Consider the following 15,503-nt stretch of genomic DNA (forward strand, 5'->3'; position numbering starts at 1 on the left):
ATCAGAGCTGACCTAACTCTTTAAACCCAAAATTCCTCAAAAACTCTTTTCCTTGCTTTAATAATAAGTAATTTGTGCTTTTTTTTTTTTAAAGGAGTTTAAAATGGTAATTTCAAAACGTAAAGTCTACATTCATGGAGTAACAATTTTGTTTCATGGTATCTTAAAATCAGCTGATAAAAGCTTTATAAAAACCATCCTGTGATTGCCTCCATCTAAGGGATAAATGCATGTCCTGCTCTGGGTACAGTTATGATTAAGTTACAGTTGGGGTACAAATAACAAATGCTGGAGGGGGTGTGGAGAAAAGAGAACCCTCTTGCACTGTTGGTGGGAGTGTAAGCTGGTACAACCACTATGGAGAACAGTGTGGAGGTACCTTAGAAAATTATACATAGAACTACCATATGACCCAGCAATCCCACTCTTGGACATATATCCAGACAAAACTACTTAAAAAAGACATGTGCACCTGCATGTTCATTGCAGCGCTATTCACAATAGCCAAGACAAGGAATCAACTCAAATGTCCACTGATAGATGATTGGATCAGGAAGATGTGGTATATATACACAATGGAATACTACTTGGCCATAAAAACAACAAAAATAATGCCATTTGCAGCAACATGGATGGAACTAGAGATTCTCATTCTGAGTGAGAGTAAGTCAGAAAGAGAAAGACAATACCGTATGCTATCACTTATATCTGGAATCTAATATATGGCACAGAGGAAACTTTCACAGAAAAGAAAATCATGGACTTGGAGAATAGACTTGTGGTTGCCAGGGGGAAGGGGAGGGACTGGGAGCTTGGGGTAAATAGATGCAGAATGTTGCCTTCAGAATGGATTAGCAATGGGATCCTGCTGTGTAGCACTGGGAACCCTGTCTACTCAATTATGATGGAATACGTAATGTGAGAAAAAAGAATGTATACATATATGTGTAACTGGGTCACCATGCTGTGCAGTAGAAAAAAAAAATATATATATAAAGAAATAAAAATAAAAATAAAAGAAATAAATAAAAAAATAAAAGAAAAAAGTTAAGGTTGGGGGTTTACTGCCCCAGCCCCCAGGCTGAGTGCAGAGTGGCCAGGCTAAGGTTGGGTAAGCCACATGGGACCACATTTTGCCTCAGGCTCCAGAATAAGTAGGGGAAGTGCTCCAAAGTATCTAGGCTTTTTCTTGGTTAGTATAAGAACCCATTTGTTGATCCATTCATTCATTATCCAATGCACGCCTGGTATTTTTCCAGCACCATATCAGACACCAGGATACAATGAGTGGATAGGATGGGGAGGCTGCCCTGGTGGAGTCTGTAGTCTAGAAGACTGAGAGAAAAAGGAAAACCAGAGAGGCCATGAGGCGAGGGTCTGAGAGGCCTAATCTAGCTGGGGGTGGGGGTCGGGGTGGGGGTTGTCTGTCCTCCCCATTGGATTCCATCATCCTGCAGAAGTGAAAGTTTCCATGAGTTGCTATGAACAGCAGCTCATCTCTCTCTCACTGCAGCTGCATATTGTCTATTTTAACTCGGACCTGTACCCCAATGCCAGCATCGCCAGTGACAAGCCAGAAGGCCTCGCTGTCCTAGCTGTTCTCATAGAGGTAAGAGACGTCAAGAGGGGTTTCGTGTGAAATCTGAAGCTGGATGACATCAGACTGGGCATTTGGTTTCACGTGAACTGCTCTGTTGGATGTGTGTGGCTCACTCCCATTTCGGCTGTGTCTTGTCTCTAGAGCAGAGGCTAGTCCCCCATAAGGTGCCTTCTCTCTTGGCCTGGAGGCAGCACTTTCTGTGGCTGGACAGCAGAAATGGGCATGTCCTAGTCCCCAGTTGGACAGGAACTGTGTGGTGGAAGGGTGGGGTGATCCTTCACTGCTGCCCCATCGGATACCTGAACCCCTGATACAATTCCCAGTATCCCAGCTCCATTCTGTATATGGACCCTGGAATAAGTTCTTTACTTAATCCCAGAAACTAGGAAGGTCTCCTTATTTGCTTGCATTTTTCCCCTAGCGAGACAGCATGTACATCGTTTCTCAACATGCTCATTTGCCTGACTTGGCTTGCATGAACTCCAGCTCCCTTATGTTCTGGCCAGAGATCATGCTAGTGGGGCCTTCAAGCTCACAGCCAGATAAGCACTGAGAGCACCAGCTATACCCCCTGCCCTGGAACACTCAAGCCCCAGTGCCTTGATCTGAAAATAGCTCAGCCTGAGATTCCAGAGGGCAGGACGAGTACACCAACCCCCTAACAGCCTAGTAATCTGTCCTAATTGTGCAGGTAAAGTGCATCCTTTGGGGAGGATCTCGGCAGTGGTAACTACATACCCCCAGCAGGGCCCTCCCACTCACGACTGTCAAGCCAGCCTATGGAATTCCATCTCCCTTCAAACTGTCCCATCTCTGTTGCAGATGGGCTCTTTCAATCCATCATATGACAAGATCTTCAGTCACCTCCCAGATGTAAAGTACAAAGGTGAGGCGTCCTGAGATGCTTGTTTACCCTCTGCTGGAGAAGAGTGTATTCCACTTTGTAGGATCTGAAAATGCACACAGGGGGCGAGTACTGTCTGTGCCAAGGTTCTTGGGTCAGATGGCTCAGAATGGGGCTAGTTCACATTCCTAGGCTCAGTTCTGTGCTCAACGGCACCCTCTGCCATGGGGAGCAAGGCAATATCACACCCTCCCCCAACATGTTTCTCCAGACCAAAAAGTGCACATCCCGGGTTTCAGCATTGAAGAGCTGCTGCCAGAGAGGCCTGAAGAGTACTACCGCTACAGGGGGTCCCTGACCACACCTCCTTGCCACCCCACTGTGCTCTGGACGGTGTTCCGGAACCCTGTGCAAATTTCACAGGAGCAGGTAACTATCCTGTTCTTCCTTGTCAGAGACCATGTGGTATATATACCTTGGACCCTTATCATAATCAACAGCTTGATTTCCTCATTCAAGAGTTTCACTGGCAGCTATTCACAAGCTCTCCAAATATCACAGGAGCCTGGAAGCGCGCTGTGGGAAATTACAGGCTAAGCTTTGAAAGTGGAGCTATCAAGTCAAGTGGGGAAAATGGATCTGTCGCCACAGATCTTTTTTTTTTTCGCTATTTCTTTGGGGCCGCTCCCACGGCATATGGAGGTTCCCAGGCTAGGGGTCGAATCGGAGCTGTAGCCACCAGCCTACACCAGAGCCACAGCAACGCGGGATCCGAGCCGCGTCTGCAACCTACACCACAGCTCACGGCAACGCCGGATCGTTAACCCACTGAGCAAGGGCAGGGACCGAACCCGCAACCTCATGGTTCCTAGTCGGATTCGTTAACCACTGCGCCACGACGGGAACTCCTCGCCACAGATCTTTAAAGAGAGTTGTTAAGCTGCATTTCCTAATATGTCCCTCAGTGGACAGTGTTCACATCCCAGGCAGGAAAGGGCCTGAATACTTTACAGGGGCAGGATAAAGACAGGACCAGGTTAGATCCTTTAACAAAGCTGGGGAATGAGGGTCTCTGCTGTCCAGAAGCTCACACTCTAGTGCAAAACTGGGGAACAGAGTCCTTGGCAATCACCTCTAACCCTCTCGCTTTTTAGGTGATGAAAGTGAGGGTTAGAGAGGTGAGAAAACTTACGGGCTGCTTTAGTGTCAGAGCTAAGATGCAAGGGTAGAGCTGAATTTAAGGTCATTGTCCCTGCCTCTACTCTGCAGCTGAAACTCACCAGGAGGAAGCACGGCTGTCCAGGAGACAGGACTGGGGGGGCACTGCATACTAGCTCATGGCTCCCACCTGCTTCATGAGCCCAGCACAGCCCTCACCACTGTTGCTTCTTTTTACCATAAACTAGTGATCTGAGTAACCTCGATAAATGGCAGCAAGTAGGTGGACAGGAATAAAGACCTGATGAATCAAGAGATAAACTGTGCAGGGAGGCAGTGACATCTTAACCCACAAACTACCTTGAAACAGTTATATAATCTATGTGGGTGTATGAAAATGCTGTGAACCTAGTAGTCACAAGACCTGTGACACTCCTGCTTCCCTCTTTTTGTTCCTTTGGATGGGACCATCAGAATAAGCCATCGGCCATCTGGATTTAGAGCTGGGCTCCACATGTGGCTCCATTGAGGTCAGGAGCTGACAGCACAAACCCTCCCAGCAGCTTGGGAGGTGGGAAGACAGCCTGGGGCTCACACATGCCCTGTCACTCAGACATGTAGGGGTTGTAGGGTTGCTGGCTTTCCCACTGCTTTCTCAGGGCTCTGCTGCCAGGCCTGGAGTGAGTTTCCGGCCCTCCTTCCCCTCAAGGTCAGGCAAGGGGACTCTGTGTCACTCTGCCCGTGGGGGGCATTTCTGCTCTTCCCGGCAGCTGCTGGCTTTGGAGACAGTCCTGTACTGCACACACATGGATGACCCGTCCCCCAGAGAGATGGTCAACAACTTCCGGCAGGTCCAAAAGTTTGACGAGAGGCTGGTGTATGTCTCCTTCAGACAAGGTAAGGAGATGCAGTGTGTGGGGACTGTGGTGCTAAGGTGTCTGTTTTGCATGAAGTCAGGTGCCCTGCCTTCATGCTTTGTTACTGATGCCCTTGGGAGGTGGGTTAAGAGCACTCTGGCTGCCAAGGGAACTGGGTACCTGAGGAACTACTGTGCGGGGGTGGGCATGGGGTTACTGAGGTCTCTACTCTGCAACCGAAATTCACTGACCTTGACTTCCCTGAGCCTTTGTAGGGAAGCATGAGCCAAGGCCCCCAGGCACAAGGACCAGAGCCCTCATCAGGTTTGAGAGTCCCCACAGATGGTGGTTCTGGGGGCCTCTCTGCTCTGGAAACTACCCCTTCTCCTAAGACACACGATAGGACTCTTTTCATGAGATTAAACTTCTAACTTTCCTCCAGGCTCTCTTGGCCTCAAGGCCCATCTTTGGCCTTGCCAGCTGATTCATGTCACCAGCAGCTCCACCAAGGCTCAAGGATGCTCTTTTGTAAGGTTTTAGAAAGTGGGCATAACCCACAAGCAGCTCGTGGTCTAATGGAGCAGGGCCCACTAGATAAGAAAGCACCTTCAGAACTGCCCTTTGTCTCATGTCCTTGAAGCTTGCACAGGCAGCTGGGATCTAGAGTGAATGAAACTTAATAGTTTGCTTTCTTCCTGAGCTATGGAAGCTCAGCTCTTGCTTTTAAATGTGGACTGTAACTCCCCAGAGGGGCTATTAACATCTTGACTTACTCCATACCTACTTCAGGGCAGCTACAGGCCTGGGGAAAGGGGTAAGGGTGCATCCTTGGGGCCCACACTCTTCAAATCTCCAAGTTCACTTTCTCACTGTAGATTCTTGAGCTGTTCCCAACTCGGGACCCCTAAGTGGTCAGGAGCAGGATCGGTCTGTGGAAATTCCACTTTATCTGACATCACTTGTGACCCACCTGGGCCAGGGGTTCAGATTTTAAGATGGCCCCATTAACCCACTTGTCAGGGAACCAGCTCTCCTGTACCCACCTGGGGCGCCTTGTCCTGCTGCTATTCCTCTCCTACTGTATGAGATTGTAACTGTCACCTGCCAGGTGTAGTGGAACAGATGAAGCTTGCCTGAAAGCTTTAGAAACACGCCCTTCTGAACTGAGCCATACCTGTGGTCAGAATTACGTCCATCTCTGGCAGTTACTTAATCAAGAACTGCCCAAGAATTTCTCTTTTGTGTTCTCCTCTCCAGATACCACCAGTTAAGGTAATTTCCCTCTTTTCACCAGTTTCTTGCTCTGAAAACTGAATCTATACACAACGGCCCTTCCTAAAAAGTGAGGGTATATATGCTGATGACTAGCAACTTCTTTTCTAGGAAATTCATCAAAGGCACAGAATTATCCTCTTGTGATCTGTCCTGGATATAGCATTTGTTCTCTTTTCTTGTCCTTCCAAATGAAGTATGTAATAGGTAAGAGTTAGATGGAAATTCTTCAACTCTTATATTTAAACAAACAGGAGCTCCCATCATGGCTCAGTGGTAACAAACCCGACTAGTATCTATGAGCATTCGGGTTCATTCCCTGGCCTTGCTCAGTGGGGTTAAGGATCCAGCACTACCGTGAGCCGTGGTGTAGGTCGCAGACATGGCTCAGATATGGCGTTGCTGTGGCTATGGTGTAGGCCGACAGCTGCAGCTCCGATTCGACCCCTAGCCTGGGAATTTCTATATGCCATGAGTGCAGCCCTAAAAAGAAAAAAAAATTTAAATAAACAAACAAAAAAACCCAACTCTGCCTGGAGATTAGGGCACATAAACCAGGTTGAATTTTGCTTATGATTCAAAGACAAGCATCAGCTCTGTTCTCTGGGCAAACTCTCCACAAGTCACAAGGTACAGAGTATCAGCTACTCCCCCACAGTCAGGAGACCCAGGTTCAAGGCCTCACTTTGTTTCCTCCTGGCTCTATGATGTGGGAAAGCCATGTCCCTTCTTTGGCCTTGGTTCCCTCAGCCACACAATGACGGGTTGGACCAGGCAAGCTAATTGCCTTTCGGTGCTAACATGTTCGGATTCTAAGTGGACACTAACAACTGCCCATCCTGACTTTACGTTGCAGGGACAGTGTGTGAGGGCAGTTACAGAGGATCAGAAGAAACCGTGCAGGAACTTGTCATCCATAAGTAACCCTCATGTATATGATGGACTGTGGCCTTGGAGATAACTAGCCATCTTCTTAGACTGGCTCAGGTCTAAGCTGGTGCTTGTAGATGGGCAGTGTGGTCACGCTGGTAGCAGAGCGCTTCTGTAGACCCTCCAAGTCTGGCTTGGGGAGCTTGAGGGGGCCTCTAAGCAGAGCCCCCCCCCAAGAAGGCTCCAGCTTAGGATCTGGAGGTCACAGCCCAAATGCAACTTTGCCACTGCCCCTTCTGCATGGCTCACCCGGAGCTGCTGCTTCCAGAGGCTGGGCTGGACTCTCCACCTGGAGCAAGACTCTGTGGCAGTCCCAGGCAAACTTGTGCATTTGGAGGCTGATTATAGAAACTTGGCCAGAATTCTCTTCTCCTTCTCATTTCCCAAGGACTCAGTCAGCAAATAGGGCTATTTTTCCCAAGGAGCAGGGATGAGGCAGCCCCAAAGGAATGAAGCCCCAAACGTCATTCTCCCAGGGGCGCCTGCATTCACACCAACATGGAGTGAGTCGCAAACTGCAACAAGCTTGCTTGTCAGCGTGAACCTTGAGCAATTTGGACTCAGTTGTTTGCACTGCCTTCCACAGAGGCATGTCTGTAACTGGAGGCTGGTTTATTCAGGGTATTCTTTGGAAGTTAACAGGAACCACGGGGTTGGAAAATGAGAACTCTAGAGTTTCCCATCAGGAGAAAAGTAACATTAAGGAAATCCTTTAGGAGAGAAAGCAGGTGGCCTTTGAGAGGAGGATCTGAGGTTGAACCAAATTGGAACAATTGGGACTGAATCACTGAACTGGATCCTACTTTTTCCTCAGCTGTGCTCGAAAAGGAACACAGAACTTGGTTTCTGTCCTTAAGAGGTATAGAGTCTAGGATGGCCCTAGGGTAGGCATCTCAGCCTTGGCATTACCAGGTCAATACTGATATTTGGAGCGGGATACTTCTTGTTGTGGGGCCTGTCCCGTGCAGTGTAGGATGTTTAACAACATCCTTGGTCTCTCCCCACTAGATTCGAGCAGCATCCCTCACATGTGACCGCCAAAATGTCCCCAGACATGGTCACATGTCTCTGGAGGAGGAAGGACAAAGTTGCCCCGATGAAGAACCACTGCCCCAGTGATTGCCCAACAACTTTCTTAGGCCCAGAACTTTTTTCCACTCATACTACAGGATTCTAGGGGTTTGTATCATAAGCCCCTAGCCTTTATTCTATTACAGCATGATATAGGTCTAGTGATGGTTACCCCTGAAACAACAAGGTTGGAGGGAGAACGACCAAACCCAAGAGAAACCCTATTTCCCACCATCCTTTAGAATCGGAGAATATATTCTTCTTATACACTTGGGCAGATCCAAGGCTAAGAGAAGCAAACAAGTGAGAACTATCCCTTTTCACAGAAGTATACAAATCCCTTCACAGGGTTCCCGAAGCTTCTGACATAGAAATTTCCTTCAGAATCCCCTCACCATTCTGCCCCTTCCCTTGGGTATGACTTTTGCTCTCATTAAAAGGCCCACTCTTGGAGTTCCCATCGTGGCTCAGTGGTTAACGAATCTGACTGAGAACGATGAGGTTGCGGGTTCGATCCCTGGTCTTGCTCAGTGGGTTAAGGATCCGGCGTTGCTGTGAGCTGTGGTGTAGGTCCCAGACACGGCTCGGATCCTGCATTGCTATTGCTGTGGCTCTGGCTCCGATTTGACCCCTAGCCTGGGAACCTCCATATGCCCAAGAAATGGCAGAAAGACAAAAAAAAAAAAAAAAAGCCCACTCTTTGTGGAGAGGTGAAAGTCATACTGGGCACGTTTTTCAGTTCTTAAAAACTGCCTCTCCAAGTGGCCCAAAGGGAAGTCTTGAGCTGAAGGGGGGAAACAAGACTCCTTGTCCTCCAAGTGGGTCCCTGGAGAGGAGGGACACATCCTGGGACCAGCTCAGATCTCATAGGAGTCAGATCCCTGACATGAGGAAGGAGAAAGCAGAAAGGCAGATTTACACAGTCTGGGGGACCAACTCTTGGTTCCTTACAGTTGCCCTCTTCCCAGCCAGAGAGCAAAGACCTAGACCCAAATGGTGATGGGTAATAAAGCAAGAGCCCATCAAACCTAAATACTAATGTTACCAAGTTCTATTTTCAAGGAGTTTCCTTGTGGTGCAGTGGGTTAAGGATCTGGTGTTATCACTGCAGCAGCTTGGGTGACTGCTGCTGAGGTACAGCTTTGATTTCTGGTCCAGGATCTTCCACATGCTTTGGACATGACCAAAAACAAAAACTAAAAACGCAAAACTACATTTCTATTTTCAGCATGTCAGGGCAAGAAAAACTCGAAGGACAAGGGGAAGCCAAAAAGTTTCTATAATCATGTTTGTAGTGGGCTTACTCCGAGCAAGTGCATGTCACACGCCTGGAGCCCAGAGCCAGCTGATGGACACTTAGACAAGGGCGCTGGGCAGTAGAGGGGTAGGGCTTTCAACCTCGGCAGGGCTGTGGAGTAACATGATTAGAATCTGCTTGGCCCTGAGCAGCCTGGATAGTTTTGTGAAACCTTTACAAAAGAGAGAGAGAAAAATCTTATGAAGCTAAGATGGCTAATTAAGTTTTTGAGACTAGAATGCATGTTTCGTGGTTATTGACCTTGTGTTTCCAAAAGGTTCTATTTATAAATAAACTCTATGAGGTGGAAGGGTACATCCATTCTTCCAAAGCATCCAAATGAAAGACCAGAGGAGTTCCCACCTCGAACTCCCCCTGGATACAGAGGCTGAATAGTTAGGAGCCATCATCGCATGTGGCAACAAGTGATGTCCTAATCACATCTAATGCAGTGCAACACCCCCTACCCTCGGCACAGCCCGCCTTAGACACTGTGGGGAAGAGGAAACCCGAGGGGATGTTCTCTGACTCCAACAACGAGCCTCTGGCTCAGAACAGCCCATGCTGCGGAAAGCCAGCGGGAAAAGGGGCAGGCAGAAAGCTGGGACCACGGGCTGGCTCAGCAACAGCTGAGCCTCCCAGCGCCTCTCCTCCGGCTCCCATCCTATCTGTGGGGCCTCCTGTAACACAGCAGGTGCTTTCAACAGGTGTACAATACTGACTTTTGCACACCTGGATCCTTTGGTCCGAGGTGCCCCTCACCTCCTCCACCTGGAAAGTTCTTTCAGACCCAATGCTAAACCAAAGTCTTTCCTATTCCTCTGAAGGTGACTTAGTCTCCTGCTTCAGTGCAGCCAAACTTACAGTTCTTAGCGCACCACAGGGTAATGAAGAAGGAAAAACATATGCCTCTATTATCCACAAACCACAAGTCCCTTAAAGCAGGGACAACGGAGTCTTACTTTTTGTGCTTGGTTCTCCTTTCAAATGCAAAAGAATGGAGCCACCCTGGCCCCTCCCCGCCCGATCCCCCCATACCAGTGTCTTCTGTGCAGAATGATCTGAACAGAAGCCTGACACTGGCTGCCAAGTTTTTGTTTTATTAAGTCTTATTTGGCTTTGTTATCAATTTGCCAGCAGCATTGCAATCAGTCTATTTGTTGAGGGAAACTTAAAAATGGGAACCTAGCTGCCAAATGTTGAAGGTCTGGGAGGAAGTCTCTGAGGGAGGCTGTCAGGCCTTCTGTCTTCTAGCTTGACAGGGCTAAGAGCACAGCCAGCCCCCACCCTTCCCCCTCACAAAGGCAGCTGAGAGCACGAGCCATCAGTGCTACACAGTGGCCCATGCCCACTGGCCCAGGGTTTAGGCCCCTGGGAGCTACACAGCTCTCTCTTTGGGCCTGCATGCCTGCAATCTGGAAGGCAAAACCCTCAGGCCCTATCACGGTCGTAGAAAACCCGTCTCCTCATGTAATTTGGTGGTATCTTTGGGGCAAGTTTATTTGTAGAAATTATTTCTTTATGGGGTTCCATGGTGCTAAGGAAAACTGCAGCAAAATATGTCCTCCAAAGACAGTTATGCTCTGTGGTTGGAGGGCATCTTCCTTGCTTTTCTTCCAAAGCATCATCCAAAGAGAGCATCTCAGTTACTTGAATCTATTACTTGTATTAAGCATAATAAGTTTTACCACTTGCAACTGGATTTTATATACTTAAACTCTCAACTCCCCACTAAATCACAACTCTCCCTGCTTCTTTTATAAGACTGGTGACAAGACGACTAAAGACATCCACCTATACATACGCATATCTAATCATCATGGAATATGTCACCTACCAAAACAGTCCATGCTTTCAAATAATACTTTGAAAGGAAAAGAACTGTATCCCTTTTATTTGAATAAACAGAACTACAAATAGACCTAGAACATGCTAGACTTGTTGCAGGAACTACAAGCTGTGTAAATGAAGTGCTTGTTCCTCCCTCTGGACTTTGTGTTTGCACTTGAGGCCTCAGAAGACCTCAAGAGCAGTTAACCAGCATCTGTTGGTCCAGCAAGATGCCGGTGGAAGATGCAGCTCCTGAGCCAGCCAGAACAGGTAGCAGTACCCTGCCGGTGAGCAGCTGGCCCATCTTCTCCAGGAGTCTGTACCTTCTTGGATGAGGCTCCTGGCACTGGAGTTCTTCTGTATTGGTCTGATTTCCTTTTCTGTGTCGTACTGCCCCCTTTCTGCTCCCCCAAATCATAGCAGAGTTCTGCACGCGACCTCATGGCTGTCTCCCGTCCATACAGTGTGCATGCCATTCAGTGCAGGGACCCCTTTGCTGTGTTCTCATCCCATGGCTCTCATGGGCCATCTCCAGGGACCAGCCTGTCTCGTTTCTCCTGTCTGTCTCACTCTTCATCACTGGGACCTGCCTATCTCAGTCGCCGTTTAGAAACCATTTTTTTATTTAATCTGAGGGGAATCTCTCCGGCTGTGCCCCCGGCACCATCTTTGATGCCTGCTCTCTGCACCATCCCAGAGGCTCTGTGGGGACGCAGGCTTTGGCTTCTCTCTCTGGGAATAGCTCTCTAGTCGCCCCCAACAGTTCTCCCTGTGCCTTTTGTGTCTTTTCCTCTCTAATTAGCGGAGGCTCTGGCATCTGCCTCCAAAGGGACCTATGCCCTGTGCTTCATCCAGCTCTGCAGAGGAGCCTGCTCCTTGATGCTTGGTACTGTCTCGCGGGCAGGGGAGAGCATCCCAACGTCATCTGCCCTGTGTTTCCTGGGGGTTAGAATTCCCATGAGGCGCTGCCCTCACTGCCATTCCTCTTCCAGAGTGGCTTATACTCTTCACTTGCTCAGTTAAGCTGCTTCGTTTTTGCTGCATCAAACTCTTGGCTGAAAAGCACATGTCCCAGTCTCTGGGGGTTTCCTTGTCTTCACACCTGCTTAGTTTCACTGTTTCCAAGGAGAGGCAATTTAGGCCCTAACAAATCCTCATCCAGGAACAAGGAACCTGGTTTAGAGCCCTGGATTACATTAGGATGTTTCCCTTTTTGTTTGTTTTTAATAGGTCCTAATTTAGCCAAGGACACTGTTCAGTGACCCAGGAAGGTCAGACTCTTCCTCCAGATAAGCCACCCAGCTGGGCCACATGCTCTTGAAAAAAGACACATGCCTGGGGCCTTGCTTCCAGAGCCTTCACTCTGCTCCCTAAGGCTATGGCCTGGGGGTAGCTCCCCCAGCCCTGGAGTGGGGTTCAGCTGACTGGAGGACTGTGTGGCTCTCTGGATGTTTGAGGTGACTCTCAAAGTGACAGCTTTAGAAACCATCCAGTTTGGATGGCATGGCCAAGGGGTTAGGCTTACTAGTAATAGTCTTATGTGGCTAGTTTAGTATCAAGAACTAGTTTAGTATCACAGGAGCAAAGAACAAAAGCATATTTCATCAAAAAGGCTTGAAAGAAACCACAACTAGCAGGGATTATTTTTAGTTGCTTTTAAGATCCTAGAGGCCTGGGTTGCCTCTAGGTACCTTTAAAAAAAACAAAACCCCAAATCCCAAATTATAGTGTGCAGAGGCCACAGGCCATGCAGGCAGGGACCGCAGCATGTGGTGTACAAACACTTGACGCTCTCCCCAGGGGGACACTCAGGTCCTGAGCGTCTCCTCAAGCCACAGACTGGTCCTTGTGTTCAAGGCAGGGAATCAGGCCCCGGGGGGGGGGGGCATGCTCTCCGCCACCTGGGAGGCCATGGGCTGCTGATGGTGGCTGGCAAGAATCTAGAGAACAGGCTACCCTGTCCTCTGTAGACGGCTCCTCTCCATACCTGCTCTGCTGATCCTTATAGCGGCCTGGGGCCACCCGGGGAGCCAGACCAGGGACTCCTAGAGGCCAGCCTTGGACCAGGGAGACTGCAGGCTTAATGTGAGACTGTGGAATAAGACAGTAGGGGAAGAACAGGGGCTGGATGGCTCCCAGGGTATCAGCCAGACTCAGGCCATCTGGCAGGAGAAGGGGGTGAGCAAAACCTCAGCCTGTAGTTTCAGGTCTGGTTCCCCGGGGTGTCAGGTGCCCCAAGTGGGGGTGCTCCCTGGCCCTCAGTCCACATCTCACACTTGGTCAGGACCCTCCCGGAGTCTCCGTTGCTACAGGGCTCTGGGCACAGCCTCTTCCAAGGGTCAGGCTGGCTGGCCACCATCTGCACAACTCTGGCTTCCAGTGGAATTGGAACGAATACCCTCTCCCCACTCCAAAACACACGCAGGCTGGACGTTTCTACGAAGGTCAGAAAACCACCAGACAAGAGGCTCTGTGTCTCTAGGGGCTTCACTTAGCTGAAGAACCTGACTGGGAGGATAAGGAGCATTCTGAGAACCTGGAAGCAGCTGGGGGTCACCTGGGGGCCTCATGACTGGCTCCTTGTGTTTCTCCAGAGGACAGACTCCCCCGTGACCCTCCCTGGGGAGCCTCATAGCTGACTGTGGGGTTTCACCTTAGACCACTCGGCAGTTTCAGCCCCACTGAGGACCCCAAACTCACCCTAATCGTCCCCAACAATAACCTGCTGAGAGAAGCCACAGTCCTCTGATTCCGCAGAGCAGGGAGGGGAGGCGGGTGCAGTGGAGCCACAGCAAAAACAGAAGCAAAGCATGACGACAGTACTGAATGAGGGTGGGGCAGGAGTCTGGTGACAGGCTCCAACAGAGTAAGCTCTGCTGGCCCCAGCCAGCCAGAACCGGGCAGGTTCTTTGCTGAGGAAGAAGGATAGGTCCCACAGAAGCAGACAGCAGCCAGCCCAGGCAGACTCTGATTCTTACCCCTCCTCATCTTCCAAGTTGGCCACGTTTTATGAAAACAGAAGTCCTGCCTGAGCAGAGAGACTGCTGAGATGTAGGAGCAAGGGACAAAGGAGAGATGGTGTGAATTTCCTGGGTGGGCGATTCCCTCTACCCCATCAGGGACCTGAGCCAAGAGTAAACGTCCCCAGAAGGGCTGCCTAAGCCCTGTACCTCCAACAAACTAAAGGGAGAGCTCTGCTCAACACACTGGTCAAATTTGCCACGGCTCGACTTGGTTAATTTCCGATTTTTCCTCTCCCCTTGGAAGTGCCAGACTCTACCTACGCAGGACTGAACTTGGGTATGTGGCCGCCGGCCGTGCATGCTGCAGCTGGGTGATCCCTCTGATTCTGGGTGTGATCTGTGATATACTTCCTGCCCATCCTGTCTGCTTCTCTGTGCTGTCACTCTGACTCCTGACCCCCTCCTCCCTGTGTGTCTTGCCCTCAAGTCACTCTGATTCAAAGATGAGCTGCCAATCAAATGCTCCCCTAATGAGAGACCTAATCACTTTTTAGCATGTGTACCTTCAAAGAGCCTATTCAAGAGCTTCTGTTGGCCATGGCAGGGGTGGGGGTGTGGGGAAGCCACTGCCTAAAAACTAGGCCTAAGCCCAGTATGGAGGTTGTGTGACCAGCCAGTTGACCTTGGCAATGGGCCCTGGTTGTTTTGGACAGCTTAGGACTGTGCAGTGGAACTTGGGGCCAAAGCTAATAAAGAGGCATCTCAACAGGCTTTACATCCAGCAAGTAAAAATGGAGAAATAGCTTATTAGTAAGAACTTATTCTATAGCCCAGGGTTCTCAAAGTGTGGTTCATGGACCACAGACATCAGCTAGAGCTGTTTGGTAAAAATGCAGACTCCTGGGCCAACCCCAGACTAAATCAGAGTCTCTGAGGGGTTGGGCTCAAAAAAGTCTACACTTGAAACAAACTCTTCAGATGATCCTGGTGCAAGTTTGAGAACCCCTGCTAGAGAATCACTACAATTTGCAAATGGTGCCCTCTGAGCACCCCAGTCAGTCCTGGTAAGCCAAAGACCAGAACCTGAGAACAGAGGTGGGGAAATTACTCTTGCCTGCATATGATTATGCAGCTGTCAATCAGCTACACACACATGTGCTGGGGGATGAGATGAAGGGGAAGGGAGGATGGTAACGTGTGTGCACTGCCCCCTCACCAGGCATCATCCTTTCCGTGGCTGTGGCCGGCGTTCTCGGCATCTGTGTTGTCTTGGCTGTATCGATTTGGCTTTTCAGAAGGAAGAAGAGGTGAGCTGGTTTGGATTCGAAGTGGGAGTGGGTGGCTTATGGGTCCCTGAGGATTGATCTGTCTGGGAAGGCAGCCTACAGAATGAAGGGCCCCGTCACCTGTACCAGCATATGCTAGGAGTGCCATTTCCCAAACACCACTGATCCAGGCCTTTGCAAGAAATGCTGGTGCTGGTGGTTCAAAGGTCTCTGTGCTCTGAGTCAGAGGTGTGTCTGCCAGCCCTGCTGCCACTTCAAAAACCTTGGCTGTGCCTCTTGATTTGGAAGGGATAGGTCCCATTTGCCTAAATACAAGCAACAAGGCTGTCTTATTTTTAAGATCTCTTTTTTTTTTTTTTTTTTTTTTTTTTTTTTTGGCTTTTTAGGGCCACACC

The 15,503-nt window shown here is 49.4% G+C and overlaps 2 protein-coding genes across 10 annotated transcripts in view; one reads left to right on the forward strand and one right to left on the reverse strand.

The window, feature by feature from the left end:
• APH1B (aph-1 homolog B, gamma-secretase subunit) overlaps positions 1–15,503 on the reverse strand; it is a 213,727-nt gene that overhangs the window by 141,903 nt on the left and 56,321 nt on the right. The window lies entirely within an intron of this gene.
• The window catches only part of CA12 (carbonic anhydrase 12), a 61,521-nt gene that overhangs the window by 42,267 nt on the left and 3,751 nt on the right, over positions 1–15,503 (forward strand). For 3 of the 4 annotated variants that reach the window (XM_084967638.1, XM_021094163.2, XM_084967635.1), the window contains 6 exons: positions 1,514–1,609; positions 2,423–2,486; positions 2,716–2,873; positions 4,373–4,499; positions 14,127–14,159; positions 15,042–15,129. In XM_084967638.1, coding sequence (XP_084823764.1) covers positions 1,514–1,609; positions 2,423–2,486; positions 2,716–2,873; positions 4,373–4,499; positions 14,127–14,159; positions 15,042–15,129 — 566 coding nt within the window. The remainder of the gene's footprint in view (positions 1–1,513; positions 1,610–2,422; positions 2,487–2,715; positions 2,874–4,372; positions 4,500–14,126; positions 14,160–15,041; positions 15,130–15,503) is intronic. The other variant, XM_021094165.2, reaches the window with a different exon arrangement.

The sequence above is a fragment of the Sus scrofa genome, chromosome 1 (genome assembly GCF_054392235.1).
Source record: "Sus scrofa isolate SSC_HxYL_T2T_F1_AM1 chromosome 1, Sscrofa_HxYL_maternal_Yorkshire_Landrace_v2.0, whole genome shotgun sequence".
Classification (NCBI taxonomy): Eukaryota; Metazoa; Chordata; class Mammalia; order Artiodactyla; family Suidae; genus Sus; species Sus scrofa.